At 42.3% G+C, this 15635-nt stretch overlaps 1 protein-coding gene across 1 annotated transcript in view; it reads right to left on the bottom strand.

Moving 5' to 3' along the window:
* The window catches only part of TBC1D9 (TBC1 domain family member 9), a 46895-nt gene extending 31662 nt beyond the window's left edge, over positions 1-15233 (bottom strand). Inside the window, exons 1-2 of the mRNA XM_030947138.1 lie at positions 14855-15233; positions 1412-1522 (exon numbers count right to left, since the gene is read on the bottom strand). Coding sequence (XP_030802998.1) covers positions 1412-1522; positions 14855-14981 — 238 coding nt within the window. The 5' untranslated portion in view covers positions 14982-15233. The remainder of the gene's footprint in view (positions 1-1411; positions 1523-14854) is intronic.
* Between the last annotated feature and the right edge of the window lie 402 nt (positions 15234-15635).

The raw sequence follows: 15635 nt of genomic DNA, 5'->3' as shown, positions 1-15635 counted from the left end.
TTGAACTAAAATTATTAGATCTATAGCAAATCTTCATCTGTTCTTCCTTCTCTTCCCTTCCCAAGAGGGTATTTGTCTGGAAGAAAAGTCATCCAAATAATCTAAATGTCAAAATTCAGTGGGAGAATGGGCACTAATGAAGTGGCACAGTTAGTTCAGAAGAAGGCTTTAAGCATCATTAACCAGTATTTTTGAATGTCAGGCAGCAGTGGGGGTGCTGGAGGTTACCAGGCCATTAAAAAGATGATAGGCATGTAACACTTCTCCTCTGTTCTCTCTTCTCAATTCTCTTCCAAATTAATAGAGTTTTGGCTGTTGCCAAAAACTTTGTTGCCAGTGAAACTTTTGAGCTGGAGGAGCTGCACTGAAAAGTTTTCATTTACTAAGACTGAAAAGCAATACTATCAAACCAATGATGTGGCCTGAGAAGCTTGGCCAATCAAAGCTAAATGACCTGCATCTTCTGCATTTAACTGCAGACACTATTTTCAGAGACAGCAGACAAAACCAGAGACTAACTCCATTCTGTTTTATGTTACTTGCAATAGTACCTGACCACAGAAACGAGCATTTAGTACAGGATCTGATACATGCAAAAATCCTATTTAATGCACAAAAATATCAACTCAATTGTTTTCACTACTATAATGACAAAAGGAACAGTCTTACTGCTAGATCTGTCCAAGCTGGAGCATTGAAGACCAAAACTCTTAAAAGTTGTTGCATCTGTGTAAGAACATACAGCTCTACAGTTAACTTTAACCTAGCTACCATCTTGCTGAATTCTAAGTACATCACACATAGAAAGACCACACACACTGTCTGAAATAAACATCCAGGAGGCAGGGCATCCCTGGGATCTAGATGGTATTTAACCTGGAGGGGACAGGAAATGTCTCACTGTTTGCTATTCAGTATTTATGTGAGTGCTGGTGCTGCATTTTCTTCCTGGTTACCATTGCAAGGGAAGCCAGGTGACCTGTCTGGGTCACTGGGGTGCTATAACCCAGGGACTCCTCCCACCATTCTCTTTCGAGACACCACATCCCCCAGGAGTGCTGCACTTCAGAAGTGCTCTAGGAGCGAGCCCTGGCCATGGGGAAGAGCATGCAAGGAGGAGGAATGGGTACTGCTGGTCTGGGATCACCTCTGGGAGAAGAAAAGTGGGAAAAAATAGATGTTTCATCCCTGCTCCATTTCTGTTTCCATTCAGTCATTGTGTTAACACCCCCCCGCCCATGCTGGCATTCCAAGTCTGACTAGCAGAAACTCCAGTGCCACTGAATTTTCATCCTGACCCATTTATGTGTCCTGACATGACTGTGCTCAGCAGGTAGGATGCTCTCTTATTATGTTATGTGACACAGGGTCCAGGAAGAATAAAAATCCACATCAGTGTATTTGTCCTTACCACAGGCAATGGTCCAGTAGACCAAGGAGTCTGGCGCTTGGTAGAGGATTCGATATGGTGCCACTCTGGCACTGGAGTCCAACACAACATCAAGAGTACCCACAAGGAGACCTGTAGGAGAGGAAATTCTGATGAATACGCAGGAGAGGGCTCTGCAGCCCCTCCCCATTCCATTTCACCCTCCACAGCAAAACGCAGATCTACATGTCCATCCTCACGCTTGCTGTCTCAGGCTGTAAAGAGGAAGAGTGATTTAACAGGGAAACATCCTCAGCTTAAACAAGACTTCAACTCTTTAATGTGCATCAATGCTAGCATAAAGACAGGCAAACAGAAGCAAAGCAGAAGGTGGTTGTGTTATAAATTCATGTTTAAAAGTTCTTTAGTTCTCTCCTGTGTTTCATACACTGCTGGAACCCTGAGCAGTAAAAAACCTACCAACTACAAACCCTCCTCCAACACCAACAAGAAATCCCAGACAACACATCCTATAAGGGTTCAAAACTTGAATGTCAGCTAGGCAAAACTAAAGACTTCCAGCAAAAATAATTGTGCTACTTAACAGTCTGATTATTTAGGGTAGGAAGGATTAAAATGCCTTAAGAGTCAAGCTATTTTTCAGATGAAAGGATACCGAGGAAAGACAAAGCCATACTGTTTTCCAGAAGTAGCTTTGAAAATTCTTTGCTACTGAGAGAGCCACCAACAATCGCATACCAACAGCTACCAATAATTCCTAACTCTATTTCCAAAATTTCTAGATCCTATTTTTATAATAAACTACACACAAAACAAAACTCTACCCTCCCAAACTCTCTGCAAGAAGAGAGGTTTTTTTTACATAGTTCATTTTTAAACTACGTTAAAGTTTTCCCGTTTTTCATCTCCACGAAGAATTTTCATCTCCCCTGCAGCAATGTCAGATTTTAATTTTCATGCTGAAGTTCTCAGAAAATTGTTTGGGAAAAAAATTTGAAATATATAAACAACAAATAGATGAACTTTCAGTGATTTTTTGGTGAAAATATTTAATAGGGCAGAAATTAGAGGTTTTTTTCAAACAGCTGAAATAAACTGCAGGCACCAAAAGCATTTTAAAACTCTCCTGTTAGAAGTTCTCCTTTCAAGTCTCAAGTGTTCATCTTTTACTATCATAGTTTTTTTAGTTCCTCATTTTTCTCTGCTGAAACTAGTATATGCAATACTGCTTCCCTTGCTGTTCCTTTAGATTTGTGCTGTGCATCATGAAGATATAAAAGCAGTACCCCTTCTCCATCTCAGTAGATCCCTCAAATGTGATCTGAAACTGATACTAAGAAATACCCCACCTAGCAGTGATTTTGTATTTCCCCCATTCTATCTCCTTTGTTTGTATTTTGTTTTACACAGATCTTCTCATGTTGGATCAACTGTAATCTCTTTCTGCTCAATGAGTTAACATGCACCACTTAATCCAAGAATTATGCAAGACGTGAGAAACAAGTCTGGGCACATCAGGCCATTAGTAAGGTGCGCTACAAAGCTACCTGACAATTACAGGATACAAACACAAAACATGAATGTAAAATATCCCAATGTGCATTAGTCTCACTAGCTTTAGCTGCCCCTCATCTCTCACACATTTTGGTTACGGGCTGTACACTGACAAGCTTCCTCTGAACAACTCTCCAGCAGCCCTTCTAGATACACCCTGGTTCAAACTCAGGAGAATGGAGTAGGTTAAAATGTACCTTTCATTATCTTTTTCCTCTCCATCTGAGCTTCACAAATGCAGTATGGCCCTGGCCCAGAAAGCACCTGCCACTGCAACCAAGGTACAGCATAAAGCTGCCAGCACTGCTCAACTAAAGTGGGGACCAAGCCAGACACTACACTTGGTTCATTATCTGGGCTTGCTGCAAATACAGCAGGAATATTTTCTTTTTGCTTTTCAGCTTCACATTGACAACTGACAGTAATAAATATGCAACAGGCATGATGTAATATCTAAATAAAGCTGTATGCTGGCCAAATGCAATCTTCTCTGAGATACAGAACCACTGCTCATTCCCTGTATTCTTTAAAAACATGCTTGTTTCTTTCCTCCTGCTGTATTTCCAAATTCATTAGCAGGTGGGTGGTCCTGCCAAACAATTCTGACCCTAGTTCTTGGAGTGCTGTAAAAACTGGGATAGGCAGGTAAGACTACAAAATCAGAATAAACCAACTGACTTGTACAGCAGCATCAGGTTCAAAGGAAGTTCCCATCCTACTTTCTTCTCCCCTGGATATGGCAGACAGGAGAGGAACATCCCCCTGTGCCACCAAACACTGTAAGACAGAGCAATGTATTTAAGAAATATGAAGAGCACTGTGAAAAAAAAAAAAACACCAACAAAAGAGAGAAGCCATCAGTGACTGAAACAGCAGATGGCAGGTAGGAAAAGAAAAGAAAACAAAGAATACTTTCCAATGGTGTAGTAAGTAGGAGTTGTTCAGGGGCTTTTCAGTAAACAAATTGAAAAAATAACCATGTAGTGAGGTCAAAAGAAGAAATCTGAGAGAATTCCAGAACATCGCAGGGAAATTCAAATCCGAGCTTAGCAAGTGAACTGCAACTGACAGTTTATCAGTAACATTTTACTTGTATCATGCAATAGCTGTCTTCACAGATGACAGGTGTGATATTAAAAAAAAGCATGTGTTTTTATCACAAGAAAACTCGTGCAATCATGCCGCTGGGCCTGCTTGCTCTCCTTCATGAACTGTTCTTTTCATGTTGTTAGGTCAGTGTTGGTTGTCTTGGGTTTGGGTATTTGTTGTTTGGTTGGGGTTTTTTTGCAATGCAGACGTGTGATGCAACCAGAATGAAATCTCAGCAGTTCATACTGATATTCTGTTTCAGGAATTTCTACATGAAGTAGAAATGAAAATTAAAAAAAAAAAATTAGGAGAATTTTAATACTGTTCATTAGCTCCTGAATTCTTCACGTAGCAATTACCTTTTCAGACATGATTAAGTAACTGAGTTTCTATAGAAACAGAACAGGCAACCAAGAATCATATTCCTTATATTAGACTGGCCCTTGGGCAAGAGCCAGTGAATTACCCAGGCATCAAATCACATGACTATACTGACTGCAAATTTTTTCCCATTATTTCATCAGGTTTCTGACTGCCTTATGAAAAAGGCGAGAAATTTCCAGTGTAAGAACTAGATCTACAAGCCCTTCTTGAAGCAAGAGGTTTTCATGAGACAAGTTTTATTTAAAGCACATGGTGTAATTTGTAAGATTAGCATCTGGCTAATTGATGGGAGACCCAATCCTGAAGGCACTCGAGCATGAGTAACCACGAGGGGACAAACAGTCCCCTCACACACACATGCCAAATCTCTAGAGCAACCATACCTACACATGGGGCAGGAAGGGAAAAGGGAGGCATAATGCCTTCGCTTTGCTTGATACAACTTTTTAATAAAGTCAGGTTCCTCTTTTGAAAACTTGAATTCTAAAGTGAAGGTCCAGAAGATTGATCCGTATTTTCTTTCTTTTCTGTAAAACATAGGCATTAGCAGAGGAAAAACAATGGTATGTAGTATTTGGAACCAGGGAATACAAAGCCACAATTGGCTGAGGGCCTGGGCAATTGCTCTTGCATCATGTTACTGGAAGGACATACAATGCACTAGAGGGAATTACCGGAAAAGAGGTTCAGCTACCCAATGCACTTTGTGCTGAAGGAAGAAATCACACTACATTTTACTTACCTGACCACATTCAGTGGTGGCTCACATTTAGTCATAAGCTGGAGGGGGAGCCTGTAACCCTTGCAGAAAGTACAGATTAGTAGTTTATATTCATTAATTAATGTATGATGTGCTCTACTTGCATCCTTACAACAGCAACCAATTTTCAACCTGTTCTTTTTGCTAGAAGGGATTATGACCACATGAAGCCTGACCTCCTCCATAACACAGACCCCCTTCACAAATTATTCCTGTCTCACCAAAGGGTATTTTTCAGAAAGGTAGGTCATCTTGGTTTCAAAACTAAGCCAATAGCTTCAGCCAGTTGAGATTCTTCCAAGCACCACTGCAGTCCTTGCTCCTTAGAGACCAGTATTGCAGATGGCTTACAGTCTAGAGTCATTAGAAACTGCCCACACACAGTAATGAAATCAAGTGATGACCTGTAGAATCAACCTGGTACATTTTAAGCATGCACACCTCAGAGTACATGACTCGAACACCTGCTGTAAGTCACAGTATCTGTGACTATTTGGATATTCATGGCACAGATCTTTGCTGCAGGAATATTTCTCTCTCTTTCTTTTATCTTTCATAATAACTTGCAAGTGTCTTTGTAAAACATCAATTACTCATGTTTTTAAAAGAAAAGCAAGTTTATGCACTGTACACATGAACAAACTCTTTATTAGCAAAGGATTTTCTTATGACAAACAGTAACCCTCTTCCACAGAAAGCCACCAGTTTTCATTTAAAACCACAAAGACTGAGTAGTCTTTATCACCCTTCTACAGTCCCCCTCACAGCAGTATTATAATTGAGAGCTTTTGTGTTTTACCTGTTCAAATTAAATTGGATTACATATTCAAAAGTGAGGATCTGCATTATATATTACCTCTAGTGTACCTTATTAAAACACTGAAGCCAACGAATGATAATAAATAACGACACCTCAAAGCTTAAGAACTACCAGCAGCCATGGCTTTGCTGCACAGCAAGCACCAAAAAGCTTGGGATAGTAACAGACTGTGGTGCTTCCTAGTAATTTCAAACCTCAGAGTAGTACAAGTGCTTTCAGCACACACCAGGGACCTGTGACACATCCATCCTTCGGTGACACAGGCAACTTGTGTCACGCTTTGCCTCGAGCTGAAGGACGTCACCCTGCAGCTGGTGCCACTGACTGCTGTGCCCTCCCTGCCCCAGTTTGCCAGCATGCAAACATATGTTATTCACATGGCTCTTCAGAAGAGCCCTGCCCCATCTCATCCTCCTTCCAGGTCGACATGAATCCATACCGCAAAATACCTTTTGTTTGGAGATGTTTATCTCAAAATGTATAAACAAAGAGCACACATGTTTTTAGCATAGAGTAAATACAAAATAATACCCTGCAAAAGAGCTGAGATATGATACAGGTCAGACTGTGACTCTCAGAGTCAGGCTCATGAGCTGTCACTCAAAGAGTCCCATGGATGTCAGCAGCCTGTTTGTGTAGGAGCCCAACAGCACAACCAGGAAAACTTGGAGTGTCATACGTGTCACAAGCAAGAACTTTTCAGAACAGGCACTGTGACATTCCAACACTGAATCAAAAACATACTGCTTAAAAGGCCCTCAGTATTTAAAGCACACTGCTGACTCCTCTTTCCACTAAAGTAAGATGGACACATAATGAGCTCTGCTCATAAACCTGAAACACCCACGGCACCTATTTCGATTGTAGATGTCAGCTGATCCTTAAGAAAGCTTCAATCAATAGGGTTGATTTAAATCATATTTACACCCTGAGCATTCAGTTTTATATTGACTTAATGGACGATGAATAAACTCTTCCTAAAATTCGAGTGTTGCTTGCTGAGCTATGAAAACAAGAACTCCTAACAACACATAACTGAAGCATACAGCACTGGGTATTGTTTTTCACACTAAGGATAATGAATCCTCACTCTTCCACTCTTTCTCAAGGCAATTTATGTGATTAGCTCTCTCATTTTTTATTACAGGATGAGATCATCCCATTACTTGTCTGTCAAAACTCAACCTAGAGCAACAATCTGAACTCCATGGGCAATACTATGAACAAATCCCTTTCAAAGGGAGGGTCAATGCTACTTGATTTAATTTCACAGGAATGCCTATGTGAATTGAAAATATTATACACCACACAAAAATAACTGAGTCTTAAACTTCCAATACTGGCAATAGTACCCACAACACTGCCCTTAAAACTTCATGAAGGGCTACACTTTTTTAATAGGTGTTCATTCATATAAATGAAGGTTGAATGATCTCTAAAGACTTATTTTCTAACTGTCTTCCCATGTGGCTTATATGGGCATCTAATGTAGCATCAAGAAAACAAAATTTTTCCTCTGGACTTACAACAATTAATATCCTTTAATTAAATAATAAACTAATAATTATATCTATTTCTTAAATACATATATTTCTTAAATAACTAAGAATGGGATTAACAGGATTGGTTAAGTTTTCCCCAATGTCTGCCTTTGCTGCTCTCTCCTCCTACCAACACAGTTCCACAGACCACAGATTTGTCCAGCCACCCTTTTATTTGCACAGGAGTTTCCAAACATGTCCAGCGAGACTGCTTCTGAGGCAGAACTGTCACTCTACTGACATTTAGTAAGAAAAGCAGCAAAACCAGTAGTTACTTTCTCTGTCTTCAAGCTGATGAACACAAATGAGAGAAGACTGAAAAACTAACCACTAATATTTAAAGAAAAAGCTTGGGAAGGGCCAATGTGATATCTGGCCTGATTGCCAAGGGATAAAGCAGCAAGAAACAATAAAGCTTTCATCCAACCTTCAAGTTTAACAGTTGTGATTGAATCAGCTTATCTCCAGATATGTTAATTTAAAAGGTATCAGCTGTACTTGTTAAGGTGTCCAAACAACTCATGGCCAACCCTGTAAAAAATCTGTATCTTAACTTGAACCTAAATCTGGTTGGGTTTAGACTTTCAGCTTTTTCAACTTTTTGTAGCTTCTGCTAAGCTGAAGCTCCCAGGAAGAGACGAGCACTGACAGGACATGCCACAGTTACAAGTAAGTGAAGGCTTACAACACAGAGAAAACTGATATTTTGACAAAACCCCAAACAACTTATCTCACACTACTGAAAAAAAATTTATACTACATATCAATCACACCAGACTGTATGAAATTATGGGAAAACAGTGAGAAAAATATAGATGAAGTTATCAAATGCCTTCTAGGTGTGATATAAACAATTACTCACAAGTTTGTAAAAAACACTTAGGAAAAGCATAATCAAGTATCACAGACTGAAACAGCAGAGAAGTCACTGAACTTCACTCACAACTAATTATTTTAAAGTATCCCATTCTGCCAGAGTAGCATAAGCAAATTTAATAAATTTCATCCAACAGGAAAATTTAAATCTGAATCTGCACCAACATAAGATTCAGATAAACTGTGTAAGATGAAAGAACAAATTAAGTAAGTATGAGCAAATTAAGAAAAAAAACCCACAACAACAAAACAGAAAAAACCTCCAAACATCACTCCTAACCTAAGAAAAATTACTGTAAACTGAATCTAGTTTGAGGACTGAAGGGGGCACAGTAAACTCAGCTTGAACTCGGAAGGAGCAGTCCTGACGCATTTTGAAATACAAGCTAAATCTGAAAAGAAGCAATAGCTTCAGAAAAAGAGAATTTTAAATTTTCATAGTTCTGATTGAACACCTGCAGACAGATCAGATTTCAATAGCTATCAGAGAAGGCACTTTACCAGGGAAATGAGCAATGCTGAACAGAAGATCCCAACAACTCTGGCTGATAAAATACTGGAAAAAACAGAGGGGAAGAACAAGACAGGTTATGAGGAAAGAACAGTAAAATCCAAAACATTAAAAATGTACTGGCTGAAACCAAGATTACTGCTGTGGTGAGAAATTCAAACACCCCTATCTGGAAACTTCAGGAAAAAAAAAATCACAAATCCAGCATAGAAAATACAACCTTTCTTTTGGAAAGAAAACAAATGGGAAGATTTGGAAGAAGTCCTCTAGAACCTAAGATCTAGCACCAGATTTAAAGTCAAAATGCAAATGTAATTTCTGAATATCAACATTGATCAGGATGCATAACTGGACAGTGGAGTCATGGAAACACGGCAACTGATGTGAAGAAGTGCTACATCTGCACCTTTCAGTGAAGGACCAAAGAACAGTAACAAAAACCCTGCAAGCACTACAAACTCTGGTATAATGCAGAAAATTAGTAAGTGGCCTAGACTGACTGCTTGCTATCTTGTGATCCTGTGCAACATTTCCAACAGTTTCCTACAGAGATCTCGGGAAAAAGAGCAGGCCACCCTGGAATTCCATGTGTCAAACAGCAACATTATTTCAAGGGCAAAAATGGCAAAAGGCAGCTCAGCTCAGCAGCCTGGACAGGCCACACTACTCACAGTGTCGGAGGTAAATTATCATGCAAGGAAAGCCTTTGACCAAGAAATATTGGAGGGAGAAGCAAAGCTACAAGCAACATCTCAGGCACTAGAGATCTTGTCTCCAGAGCCAACAGAAGAGCTGGAGATGCAGAGAAGAATTAGGCAGGAAGTGAGGAACAGGGAAAAGCATCTGGGAATCAACAGAAAGACCGTGAGTCAGTCTGAGGAATCAAACACCAATTCAGCCCTAGACATCTGCAGGTTCCTTGAAGGGGAAATGGACCGGTGTGGAGAAGTAAACACACCCACAGCAGATCCTAAGGAGCAGCTCAGAGAATCAGAGTAGATCTGATGTACTGACAGATGAAAGCAGAGCAGGAGAGACCAGCCTCCACTCTGTGTGCCAAAACAATCATGGAAAGCTGATGGACAGGCAGACCACCCCTAGCCATTATGCTAATTGCATCCATTTTGATAAACACTGTATTTCAAGTACCAGAAAGCACATGCTTTGTACTCAAGTCTGACATGCAAAATCCCAACTGCTTGAGTCAACAAAGGCAGAAAGTGTCAAGTTTGTTAAAACACGGACCATACTTTGTTCAGGCAGATGATCAACTGGCCAAAAGCTTTTCTAAGTCTTAAGCATAAACAAGTTTTCAAGTAATCTCTTCCTTAACTCTCTGAACTGAGAGGCTGTGAGCAAGACAGAATCTTAGCTCCAAATGTGAAATATAATTGTGTTGTCCAGCAAGGCTGCAGAAAAGCTTTTCAATTTAGAACACTGTCACAGCATTAAAAACTATATTAGATCTGACATTGATATGTCATATCAGCCAGCTGAGCTCAGAACCTCTCCTTTTTGCCTTGCCAGTGTGGAAATGAAATGACAACTCCTTTTGCAAAAATATCTGGGGAGAAGTAGTATTTCATCAGATCCTTTTATCACCAGAAGTCAGCACATTTCCATCTGCTCTCTTCTGCTTAAACATTTGAATCATTCTTGGCAACATGGCATGGACTTACAACTCCTACTGCATCTCTCACACAGGCACTGTCCCAGCTGTAAGTACATACACCCTACCTGCAAAATAATTCACTTCTAAAAACAGTTCTTGCTGAGAACAACTTACTTCCCCTGGGATTCAGAGATCTCACAATAACATTTTAAACAAAGTCACTGAGAATTTAATCTCTGCTTCACACACACAAATGTACACAGGCAAAAGGAGCACAGTAGCCACCGGCTGAACTGTACCACACCTCAGTCTCTCCTCCTGCAAGCTCCAACTGAATTCACTGCTCTGCCATCCATTACCAGGTACAATAATTCCTTACTATAATGTCTTGAAGTAGAAGAGTTTCGCAAACATTATCACAGTATAGCAGAAAGCAGTTAAGAGGCATTTTTAAACCTATTTGTTGCATCTGAATGCAAGATACACTTAACATGACCGTTTAGTTGTTTAAAAAGTTTATGACATGTTCAAGATCTTTACATCCATAAAGGTAACACTGTCATACAGGGCACAGTGCCCAAATGATGGCAGAGATCTGGGTTCATGTTCTGTCCACGTGTCTCTGCTACAGATTGCACACAAAACAGATGATGCAGGCTGCTGTGGAAATAAATACACCACATTCCTCTGAAGAAGGAATTATGTCATACAGGCCAAACGACCTGGCTGCCCAGAGAAGCAAGAAGAATTTGAGGAAAGAAAATACTTTTTTCCCTGTTGGTGAACAAAAGGAAGATGAAACTCCTGACCAAGGGTCACACAGAAGCAAAATATGGACATGGCATTATGTGCAAGGCATGAAACAATTTAATTACAGAGAAAGCTCATCAACCATCAAATACCTTTAAAGCAGAAAAGTACATTTTTTGGTCTTGTCCTGGAAGATTAATGCAGTGATGCAAGATAATGTGAGTTTGCAGAACAGCTATGAAAATCCAATTTAAAATCCAATTTAAAATCTTTTCTATTTTCTTCTTGTTGAAAAGGAAAATAAAATCCAAACAGCCCTTCAATTAAGGCACGCTTACGAAGAAAAGCCCCACTGATGTGACTAGCAATGACAGTGACACAATAACTTAAATGAGTCCAGACCCTGATTCAGTATGAAAATGGATCCACACTCCTTATTAGGAAAGCTCTATCTCTGAAGTAAACCATTCATCTAATACACCTTGTTAGCAGAGATTCCTTCCATGGACTCGCTAATCAGCACTGCCCTAACACATTAAAAGATCATCATCATTCTCCTAACTCGTTACAATACAATATAGGGGAGAAAACGTCTCCAATGTCCAAACAAGTATTTAAATAAGAGTTTCTCTGTTCAACTGCTACATAAACCAAGGCCAAGAGGAGAACACCACATTTTTCACCCCTTCTCCCAAAGTGACTGATACTCCTTTTCCTACAAAGCATTGAGGCACTCAGAGTGGATCCAGGAGAACAGATAACTCCAGCACTGTTCTTCTGCTCCAACATAAAGCCAACAAGAAGTACTTGCACCCACCCCCAAGGCTACATAAAATACTTGGCTTTAGACTGCCGTGCCAAAAGAAGTTTGCCATGTTCACAGATGGAGGGGAGGGCATTACACTTAACCCTGATCCGTTTGGTGATGACAGTTTCAAGGCAAACCTAGATTCGAGGGCAATGCCAGAGAATCAATGCTTCTCATTGTCTAGCCACTGCTGAAGTTACATGGTGAAGCCATCTAATGTCATCTTCCCACAGTCCCATCAATTTGAAAGTCAATTCTCACTCCACAATTCAAGACAAATGACTTCAAGAGTCAATAATGAGGGAGTATAAGTCAGCAAAGTTAGATCACCAAAAAAAAGGACAGCTGTATTTACATCCTCTCTTGCAAGTATGAATTGAGATCATCCCTAGCACAGTTAAAAATCTTGAAAAATCTTGTATACAATATTTCTAGCCACCTTCAAGGACATATAAGTTAGTTTCCCACAGAGCAACTAAGCCAAATTTTATACCATATTCATGGGTGGCTAACTTATTAGATCATATCTGAGCAAATTTCAGTACTATGTCACTAATAAAGGAGAAAAAAAATCCAACCTACCACACCAAAAGTTTTTTTTTTTTCCTGTTTACTTTTGACCAGGTAAACTCCACCCTTGTCACAAGGTCAGTATCATCTAGGGAGCTTCCAAAGGGTCATCCTAAACGCTATAACTACTACAAATGATGTATCCTGTTTACTATGTCAGCAGCTTCATTCCTTATCTCAGGATCAGCTAGATCCCTCAATACCTTGCTTTTAATCAGTCTTTCCTACCAAGAACAATCCACTGGCTTTCTCCACCTTCCTTGTCCCTTAACTGGCAGAACAGCTGTGAACAGAACCAGCAGAAAATTCCAGCATTTCCATGAGAAAAAATAAACCTAAATTCCACTTCTTACTGTGCCTGTCCTGTTGGGAGTGGCTTGGAGATTACATCCCTCCCTTCCTCTCCCACCTCATGTTGGCCTCTGTGTCACAAACTCCTGCCATTTCAGCACAAGGTCTGCTAAGTTCCCATCCATTCCTTTAAATACTGCTGACTCTAACAAATTCGCTAGTTACAGGGGTTTGATTAGTTATGGTTTTGGCAACATTCTGAAAAAAGCTACAACTTTTTACCAGCCCTTTTCTGTACAAACAAACAAACCCCCTGGAAATGGACTTGTTGCTAGTACCTCAGTGCCACAGCAGCTGCAATTCCAGGCAAAGCACAGGCACCAGTACGAGGTAAGAGTAAGAGCACTGACAGCAGATTTCAAAATACATGGAGAATTTCGCCTTCTAAATAATACTCATATACAGACTACACAGACTTCATTCACACACTAAAACAATGGATACAGCACACAAATATTTAAATTCCAAAAGGCAGGGGGTTAATGCAGAAACAAATAACTATTTCTCTATTCTGAACTTGAAACAAATGCTGCAGGCTTATTCTGGCCTCCACAGACAAAAAAAAAAAAAAAAAGAGTGCACATTTATGAATCCTACTTCCACACAAGGACAAGATCTTCCAGAAGTCTTTTCTCCATCTGTAAAGTGGTATCACCAATCAGACTATTACACATATAGCTGCAAGGAGACTTGGGTATGCATGCACTGTGCAAGAAGGTTAAAGAACAGAACCCCAAACCCTCAACCTGTTTCCACAATAACTGAGAAATGACTGGAAAACTGATGGCTATCTAAAACCATCTCTAATTCAAAGATAACAAAGTCAGAAAGGTAGAAGAATGTCTTTTCAGACCTTGAGAGGCCAGGGGGCAACCCATGAAGGGAGAGCCTGAAAAAAGATTTTCAGTAAACAGAGCAAGGGTGAACTTTTGAGGCAAAACACGTTTTTTACGGGTTTGTCAATCCTGTCCACACTTCAAAAGACTGTTAAAAAAATTTAGAAACCTACGGCCAAAGTGGAGGGCTGCTGGTCATTTCCCACACAGGAACGAGGCAGTGTATCAACACACAACACCGACTGAAGACTCAGCCGTCTGAAATGAAAACACACTTCACAGCAATGCCTTAGTTTACATTATGAACCGTTTACAAGTCCATAGAGCACTGAAGGTCTGAAGAAACACTTAATCTCACAGTACACATGTACAGGACCTTGAACCAAACACAGATGCAGTCCGTATGTTTATTTTGCTTAGCCTGAAGTAGTAATCATCACGCGAAGAAGAAAGCACAGGTTTCAGGAGAAGTAGCTTGATTATTCTGTACCAATTCAAGAAGTACCAGTGGAAACACCATTGGGTTCTGCATCTCCAATCTCATATAAATACATATGCATTGCCTAAGAAAGGGTGGAAGACCTCGACGAGCATACATGCACAGCATTATCAAGACCTAATGAGTATGACCCAAACCTCTACTAAAGCGTCTCCAGCTGCCAGCAATCGGAAACAAAGCATTTGGGCAATATACTTCACAAGGACATCCGGAAAATACGGACAAACCGAAGCAAATCTGTTTTCTTCGTAAATTTCTGAATTACAACCCTGCCTTATTTTACGGAACGAGTGCTAAAGGTTCGGCAAGAAATTCTCCCAGAACGTGGGGCGAGTCCCACCCTGATGTACGGAGCCAGGGGTCACCGCTGGGCTCCCACACCGAATTCGCGCGGGGCCCTCGGCGCATTCCCGAGCTCGGCGGGATCGGGGGCGCCGCGCCCCGGCCCCGAGGGACCCCGCGCCCCGAGGGCCCCGCCCCGGCCCCGCCGCCGCCGCCCTTACCCGCCAGTCCCCCGCCGCCGCCATCGCCGCCGTGCCCCTTCCTCCTCTGCAGGATGAAGTAGGGGTTGGCCCGCTCCGTCACCCACAGCGCGTTCGCCAGCAGCACCTCCTCGGGGTTCACCCACATGCTCCCGGCGCGGACAAAAGCAGGCCCGGCGGGCTGGGGGCTGGCTCACGCGCGCACCGCCCGCATCAGGCGCCACCATGCCCGGCCGCCGCGGCGGACGGCGCAGCCCCGCGGGCACCGGTGGGCACCGGGCGGAGGCAGCAGCCGCATGGCCCCCGCCGCCTACCCGCGCTCCACCGGGCGCGGAGGGGCGGCTGCTGCGGCCGGGGGCGGCGGCAGCTCCCGCCGCAGCGGTGACATCAACGCCGGCCCGGCCCCTCCGCGCTGCCTCTCGCACAAAACCCGCGGGAGCGCCGCGCACCCGCGCCGTGCGCGCCGCCGATCGCTCCTCCCGCCCCGCGGGAGCGCGCCCCCCTGGGCACGGGCACGCCCGCGGGGGCGCTGCGGGCGGAGCCGCGCCCCGAGAGCCGGCCTGCCGGGAGAGCACAAGGTGAACCCGCGCCGGCCAGGCGCGCTCGCCGCCCAGAAAGCCAAACTGTCCTGGGCGCATCCAAAGCACCGTGGGCGGCAGGCGAGGAAGGGGATGCTGCCCCTCTGCTCTGGCCAGACCCCGCCTGAAGTGCTGCATTCAGCTCTGGCGTCCCAGCCTCCTCTGCTGACAGTCTGAGAGCGTTCTGGTTGCTCGTGCTGGAGAAGAGAAGGCTCGTGGAGACC

This window comes from Camarhynchus parvulus, chromosome 4 (assembly GCF_901933205.1).
Source record: "Camarhynchus parvulus chromosome 4, STF_HiC, whole genome shotgun sequence".
Lineage (NCBI taxonomy): Eukaryota > Metazoa > Chordata > Aves > Passeriformes > Thraupidae > Camarhynchus > Camarhynchus parvulus.
This window is presented reverse-complemented; position numbering and strand designations above follow the sequence as displayed.